The sequence below is a fragment of the Anomaloglossus baeobatrachus genome, chromosome 3 (assembly GCF_048569485.1).
Source record: "Anomaloglossus baeobatrachus isolate aAnoBae1 chromosome 3, aAnoBae1.hap1, whole genome shotgun sequence".
NCBI classification, from domain to species: domain Eukaryota; kingdom Metazoa; phylum Chordata; class Amphibia; order Anura; family Aromobatidae; genus Anomaloglossus; species Anomaloglossus baeobatrachus.
The window spans coordinates 690,597,452-690,606,010 of NC_134355.1; the positions used below are offsets into that span (position 1 = coordinate 690,597,452).

The following is an 8,559-nucleotide window of genomic DNA, read 5'->3' on the forward strand; positions in this document are numbered from 1 at the left end:
CACACACACACACACACACACACACACAGGCCCGAGACCCCGGGTACAGGGGCCACACACACACACACACACACACACACAGGCCCGAGACCCCGGGTACAGGGGCCACACACACACACACACACACACACACAGGCCCGAGACCCCGGGTACAGGGGCCACACACACACACACACACACACACACACACACACACACACACACACACACACACACACACACACACACACACACACACACACACACACAGGCCCGAGACCCCGGGTACAGGGGACACACACACACACACACACACACACACACAGGCCCGAGACCCCGGGTACAGGGGACACACACACACACACACACACACACACACACAGGCCCGAGACCCCGGGTACAGGGGCCACACACACACACACACACACACACACAGGCCCGAGACCCCGGGTACACACACACACACACACACACACACACACACACACACACACACACACACACACACACACACACACACACACACACACACACACACACACACACACACAGAGGCCCGAGACCCCGGGTACAGGGGCCACACACACACACACACACACACACACACACACACACAGGCCCGAGACCCCGGGTACAGGGGCCACACACACACACACACACACACACACACACACACAGGCCCGAGACCCCGGGTACAGGGGCCACACACACACACACACACACACACACACACACACACAGGCCCGAGACCCCGGGTACAGGGGCCACACACACACACACACACACACACACACACACACACACAGGCCCGAGACCCCGGGTACAGGGGCCACACACACACACACACACACACACACACACACACACACACACACACACACACAGGCCCGAGACCCCCGGGTACAGGGGCCACACACACACACACACACACACACACACACACACACACACACACACACACACACACACACACAGGCCCGAGACCCCGGGTACAGGGGCCACACACACACACACACACACACACACACACACACACAGGCCCGAGACCCCGGGTACAGGGGCCACACACACACACACACACACACACACACACACACACACACAGGCCCGAGACCCCGGGTACAGGGGCCACACACACACACACACACACACACACACACACACACAGGCCCGAGACCCCGGGTACAGGGGCCACACACACACACACACACACACACACACAGGCCCGAGACCCCGGGTACAGGGGCCACACACACACAGGCCCGAGACCCCGGGTACAGGGGCCACACACACACAGGCCCGAGACCCCGGGTACAGGGGCCACACACACACACACACACACACAGGCCCGAGACCCCGGGTACAGGGGGGGCCCCCACACACGCAGGCCCGAGGCCCCGGATACAGGGGAGGCCACGCACGCACGCGCCCAAGGCCCCGGATACAGGGGAGGCCACGCACGCACGCGCCCAAGGCCCCGGATACAGGGGAGGCCACGCACGCACGCGCCCAAGGCCCCGGATACAGGGGGAGGCCACGCACGCACGCGCCCAAGGCCCCGGATACAGGGGAGGCCACGCACGCACGCGCCCAAGGCCCCGGATACAGGGGAGGCCACGCACGCACGCGCCCAAGGCCCCGGATACAGGGGAGGCCACGCACGCACGCGCCCAAGGCCCCGGATACAGGGGAGGCCACGCACGCACGCGCCCAAGGCCCCGGATACAGGGGAGGCCACGCACGCACGCGCCCAAGGGCCCCCGGATACAGGGGAGGCCACGCACGCACGCGCCCAAGGCCCCGGATACAGGGGAGGCCACGCACGCACGCGCCCAAGGCCCCGGATACAGGGGAGGCCACGCACGCACACACACACACACACGGCCCCACACACACAGTTTTATATAGTTATACAGGGGTGCAGTGGCCATTGTACAGTAATATTGGAAGGGGGGGACCTCTCCTGTTGTAATATGTGGGGGGTAATGGGGTCTTTAGCTCATTGAGTAACCCTCTGTCTGTGAACCTGATCGTCTGTGATGTAAAATCGACGGTGGCCTCTGCAGATTTCGTGGCGGCCAGTGTCGGGGCACTGGCCTCTGGTGATTGCATGGCGGGATGGTGGCCTGGTGTTGGCGTGTCTGGATGGTGGCCTCTGCAGATGTTGAGGTGCGGTGGCCAGTGTCGGGGTGGTGGCCTCTGCAGATGTTGAGGTGCGGTGGCCAGTGTCGGGGTGGTGGCCTCTGCAGATGTTGAGGTGCGGTGGCCAGTGTCGGGGTGGCTCCTCTGCCATCTTTCCTGTACGTGGTGCTGCTCTCGTGGTTTCTGGTGTTTGACAGCGGGAAGTCGTCAGCCGCAGACCTGACCGTGACTTGTAGATCCAGTTTTGGGAGTTGTGTGTGGAGGAGCATCCTGCCCCGGAGGAGGGGACAGATGATTCAGGATGGGGGCGGGCTGGAGGGACCACCTTGGGTATATGACGTTAATCTGGGGACCCTCTGAGGTTGTATATCCCCCGGGTGACCTGTGGTCATGATGTGTCCTGGACGGCCGCAGTGGCTCCTCTTCTGAGGGTACCAATGAAAAAACCAGAGTATATAGCGAAAATTTTTTATAAAACAGAATTATTTTATTAGAAGTATTTTTTTAAAAAAGACATTTTATAAGAGGAATATAAGAAAAAAGGGGGGATTTTTGCCACAGAACAATCCCTCCAAGAACCACTTGAATTCACATATGTGTATATCTCAGTAAGCCACAAAATATTCACAAAAAATTGTAGTTTCTCAATACATATAACATGCTAAAAGCAGGAAAACAAAAACCCCTAAGAGAGAATTTTTGCACATCCACAATGGAATACATATTTGTACAGTACCAAAGAAGGGAATATGAAAACCAAGCAGTGGTTTGTAAACCAGTAGATAGTGCTAGCACTTTCCCATAAAGAATATATAATATCAACAAGCATATAGAAAAATAAATATTGCCAATATGGCTTTTCCAGACAAAAGCATTTTTATTATTAAGATGGAATTCATAAAATCACTTGCCCATATAAGAAAAATAAGAATGCCTATAAGGGAGGTGTACACAAGAGGGCAGTGAAATCCCAATACAACAATATATAGCTATTTGTCTTAGAAAAAATAGTGCTTGCTTAAATATGGAAGGAAAAAATGCCAGTCACAAAAGACAAGGAGAAAGTCCAAATACCAGATACACATGCAGTCAGGAAAGGTACTGATACCAGACTGCCGAATACCAACGGAAAGTGGATGGAGGGATGATTACCCTGACGGCCGTTTCGCCTAGGGCTTCTTCGTGAGGGTTCTTCTACCACCCTCACGAAGAAGCCCTAGGCGAAACGGCCGTCAGGGTAATCATCCCTCCATCCACTTTCCGTTGGTATTCGGCAGTCTGGTATCAGTACCTTTCCTGACTGCATGTGTATCTGGTATTTGGACTTTCTCCTTGTCTTTTGTGACTGGCATTTTTTCCTTCCATATTTAAGCAAGCACTATTTTTTCTAAGACAAATAGCTATATATTGTTGTATTGGGATTTCACTGCCCTCTTGTGTACACCTCCCTTATAGGCATTCTTATTTTTCTTATATGGGCAAGTGATTTTATGAATTCCATCTTAATAATAAAAATGCTTTTGTCTGGAAAAGCCATATTGGCAATATTTATTTTTCTATATGCTTGTTGATATTATATATTCTTTATGGGAAAGTGCTAGCACTATCTACTGGTTTACAAACCACTGCTTGGTTTTCATATTCCCTTCTTTGGTACTGTACAAAAATGTATTCCATTGTGGATGTGCAAAAATTCTCTCTTAGGGGTTTTTGTTTTCCTGCTTTTAGCATGTTATATGTATTGAGAAACTACAATTTTTTTGTGAATATTTTGTGGCTTACTGAGATATACACATATGTGAATTTAAGTGGTTCTTGGAGGGATTGTTCTGTGGCAAAAATCCCCCCTTTTTTCTTATATTCCTCTTATAAAATGTCTTTTTTAAAAAAATACTTCTAATAAAATAATTCTGTTTTTTAAAAAATTTTCGCTATATACTCTGGTTTTTTCATTGGTATCTTCCAACTCTAGAGTTAGCATTGTTGTGATTGGGCCAATAATTCGGTATCCTCTTCTGAGGGGTCTACTGGTCAGTGACAGGAGGACACGTGCCATCTCCTGTGCAGGTGGTCTGCACACAGTGACGTCTCTGCGGTGTCCTCCGCACACAGCCATGACTGACATTTATACCGCAGGTGTCTGCCTCATCAGGACGCGTGCCACGCTGTTCTGGAGGAGTTGTGTCCACAGGTCACTGCATGGATGTCGGGGTCCGAGCTGCTTCTTGCTGCATCGTCACCTGCGTCCACTGGTGGTCCTGCGTCCACTGGTGGTCCTGCGTCCACTGGTGGTCCTGCGTCCACTGGTGGTCCTGCGTCCACTGGTGGTCCTGCGTCCACTGGTGGTCCTGCGTCCACTGGTGGTCCTGCGTCCACTGGTGGTCCTGCGTCCACTGGTGGTCCGGCATCTTCTAATCTGAAGGTCTGGCTGATGGCTTTGCCAGACTCCAGACCAGCTTCCAGGTTGGAGGCCGCTAGATGGGAGACCCGTGGATCTTACCTTCTGGCCTCCCCTGTGGAGCATTTGATTTGTTAGGGCTGGTGTGATGTCATCTGTACAATGTGATTGGTGGACGCCGGGAGGTGCCACGTGCCACTGATCTGGACCGGAGACCTGCGATCCTCACCTGAAATAACTTAGTCCATTGGTGGCAGAACAACCACTGACACCCGGCTGCAGTGCGGATGTGCCCTGAATGCAGTGGACGCTCGGCTATGCTGTCTCCGCACTGTGTTTTTGAGGAGTCCACAGATGCAGGACACGGACACATGCCACTGCACATCAGGATCTCGCTATCTGGGTCAGCATCTTCAGTTCTGCAGGTAAACAGCAATATTGACAGGAGCTAACTGGATCAGTAATGTGTGTACACAGTGACTGCACCAGCAGAATAGTGAGTGCAGCTCTGGAATATAATACAGGAGGTAACTCAGGATCAGTAATGTAATGTATGTACACAGTGACTGCACCAGCAGAATAGTGAGTGCAGCTCTGGAATATAATACAGGAGGTAACTCAGGATCAGTAATGTATGTACACAGTGACTGCACCAGCAGAATAGTGAGTGCAGCTCTGGAGTATAATACAGGAGGTAACTCAGGATCAGTAATGTAATGTATGTACACAGTGACTGCACCAGTAGAATAGTGAGTGCAGCTCTGGAGTATAATACAGGATGTAACTCAGGATCAGTAATGTATGTACACAGTGACTGCACCAGCAGAATAGTGAGTGCAGCTCTGGAATATAATACAGGAGGTAGCTCAGGATCAGTAATGTAATGTATGTACACAGTGACTGCACCAGCAGAATAGTGAGTGCAGCTCTGGAGTATAATACAGGAGGTAACTCAGGATCAGTAATGTAATGTACACAGTGACTGCACCAGCAGAATAGTGAGTGCAGCTCTGGAGTATAATACAGGAGGTAACTCAGGATCAGTAATGTAATGTACACAGTGACTGCACCAGCAGAATAGTGAGTGCAGCTCTGGAGTATAATACAGGAGGTAACTCAGGATCAGTAATGTAATGTACACAGTGACTGCACCAGCAGAATAGTGAGTGCAGCTCTGGAGTATAATACAGGAGGTAACTCAGGATCAGTAATGTAATGTATGTACACAGTGACTGCACCAGCAGAATAGTAAGTGCAGCTCTGGAGTATAATGCAGGAGGTAACGCGGCATCAGTACAGGGTCAGTGTGTGCCCCTGTATATAGACCAGAGTGGCTTTATTACAGTATATGGCGGTACTCCAGGTGGGGTAGTGTGCTGGGCTGCTGTCTGGTGGGGGGGTGATGGGGGGGCCCTCGCTGCGCTGCAGGCTGAGCACAGGCCGCTTGTCTCATCTTGCAGAGCAGAATGTGCCGGCGTCAGGCTTCCACCGTGCAGGCGTCTTTCCCGGTGCCCTCTGCCCGGAGTGACGTGCAGATACCATGAGGCCTGTGCACGCTGCTCTGAAGGCCTTCCAGGCATAATGAGGGAATGTGTTCATGGCATAAAAATAGCCTGTGCCTGTGACGCTGTGCACGCGGCCGGTCTGCGGGGTGCAGGGACCGCTGTGAGCGGCAGGTAGATGCTGCCAGTCACGAGCGGCTGCTGGAATCTGCGCGCAGGTCTCCAGTAACCTGCACTGTACCCTCACTACACAGACAGCAGCAGTGTAAAGCATGGGGGAGAGCAGAAGCCTCAACAGAGCTGGTGCTTGGTCTTCAGACCACTGTATACCCCAGTAGACGATGCAGCTGGGCCGGAGCCTGAGATTTTGTGATTCTGGTATTCCTGGGGGTCCGCAGTGTGTTGTGTGCCCCGGAGGGGGGAGGTGCCGGGGGGGTCTCTGCGCCCCGGAGGGGGGAGGTGCCGGGGGGGGTCTCTGCGCCCCGGAGGGGGGAGGTGCCGGGGGGGGTCTCTGCGCCCCGGAGGGGGGAGGTGCCGGGGGGGTCTCTGCGCCCCGGAGGGGGGAGGTGCCGGGGGGGTCTCTGCGCCCCGGAGGGGGGGAGGTGCCGGGGGGGTCTCTGCGCCCCGGAGGGGGGGGCGGTGCCGGGGGGGGTCTCTGCGCCCCGGAGGGGGGGCGGTGCCGGGGGGGGTCTCTGCGTGCCGGGGGGGGGTCCTCTGCGCCCCGGAGGGGGGAGGGGGGGGGGTCTCTGCGCCCCGGGGGGGGGGGGGGTCTCTGCGCCCCGGAGGGGGGAGGTGCCGGGGGGGGGGGGGGATCTCTGCGCCCCGGAGGGGGGAGGTGCCGGGGGGGGTCTCTGCGCCCCGGAGGGGGGGCGGTGCCGGGGGGGGGTCTCTGCGTGCCGGGGGGGTTCCTCTGCGCCCCGGAGGGGGGAGGTGCCGGGGGGGGGGGTGTCTCTGCGTCCCGGGGGGGGGGGGTCTCTGCGCCCCGGAGGGGGGAGGTGCCGGGGGGGGGGGGTCTCTGCGCCCCGGAGGGGGGAGGTGCCGGGGGGGGGGGGTTTCTGCGCCCCGGAGGGGGGAGGTGCCGGGGGGGGTCTCTGCGCCCTGGAGGGGGGGAGGTGCCGGGGGGGGGGTCTCTGCGCCCCGGAGGGGGGGCGGTGCCGGGGGGGGTCTCTGCGCCCCGGAGGGGGGGCGGTGCCGGGGGCGGGGTCTCTGCGCCCCGGAGGGGGGGCGGGTCTCTGCGCCCCGGAGGGGGGGAGGTGCCGGGGGGGGGGTCTCTGCGCCCCGGAGAGGGGGAGGTGCCGGGGGGGGGGGGGGGGGTCCTCTGCGCCCCGGAGGGGGGGAGGTGCCGGGGGGGGGTCTCTGCGCCCCGGAGGGGGGGAGGTGCCGGGGGGGGGTCTCTGCGCCCCGGAGGGGGGGAGGTGCCGGGGGGGGGGGTCTCTGCGCCCCGGAGGGGGGGAGGTGCCGGGGGGGGGGTCTCTGCGCCCCGGAGGGGGGAGGTGCCGGGGGGGGGTCTCTGCGCCCCGGAGGGGGGGAGGTGCCGGGGGGGGGGGGTCTCTGCGCCCCGGAGGGGGGAGGTGCCGGGGGGGGGTCTCTGTGCCCCGGAGGGGGGAGGTGCCGGGGGGGGTCTCTGTGCCCCGGAGGGGGGAGGTGCCGGGGGGGGTCTCTGTGCCCCGGAGGGGGGAGGTGCCGGGGGGAGGTCTCTGCGCCCCGGAGGGGGGAGGTGCCGGGGGGTCTCCGCGCCCCTCCGGCCGCCATACTTTTGCTCATTTTCTGATCTCAGCAGTTACTCAGGTCCCTGTTACTCCTTAAAGGGCCGGTACGTGATGTAAAATTCCGCAGCTTACACTGACACACTGTGACAATCCTCCACCAGCGTGAGCTGGCCGAGGCGCTGCCGGTTGTCAGATGCTTCCGCCCCTCCGCAGTCCCCCTCCCCCACACTGGCTGTATTATTTACTTGCCCCGTATCGGGTGACCGCCGACTTTTCTATCATTTTTGCTCATATAAAATTGATAGCGGGATTGTGAAGTGACAATGGCCGCCCTGGGCCGAGCCCTGGACACCCGAGACGCCGCCTGTCACTGAATCAGGTTACCCGCTGTCTGCAGGCATTGTGCTGGTGGCGAGCTGCTGCTATCTGTTATCAGCCGTTTCAGGATGCAGCACCTAATGTGAGAAAAGCCTCTGCTGTCTTATGGTTTTGCTTCCTGTCACTGAATGGAAACCCAGTGCAACTCCTCTGTACCTGCCGAAAGCGATCACTACCCACAATGCCGTGCGGCTGTTCGGTGCCAGGGTGCAGCGGGTCCTGTGTGAGGCCGGGATTGTTCTCCAGCTCACTGCTCCATTGTTACTGCCGGCGTCATACTAATTATATGTGCGGAGCCGCCCTGTTCAGACTTGTCCCCGCTCCTGTGCGTGATCTGCAGAGAAGCCCCAACTACAGCCCCGGAGAGAAGCGGCAACCCCGGCCGCATGTACCCCGGCCGCAGAGACCCCGCGCCCCAACGTACACTGCCCCGCACCCCAGGAGATAAGCG

General features: G+C 57.7%; 1 protein-coding gene across 1 annotated transcript in view; it reads left to right on the forward strand.

Moving 5' to 3' along the window:
- Positions 1 to 8,559, forward strand: part of RAB10 (RAB10, member RAS oncogene family) — a 25,242-nt gene that overhangs the window by 7,234 nt on the left and 9,449 nt on the right. Inside the window, exon 2 of the mRNA XM_075341330.1 lies at positions 4,578 to 4,584. Coding sequence (XP_075197445.1) covers positions 4,578 to 4,584 — 7 coding nt within the window. The remainder of the gene's footprint in view (positions 1 to 4,577; positions 4,585 to 8,559) is intronic.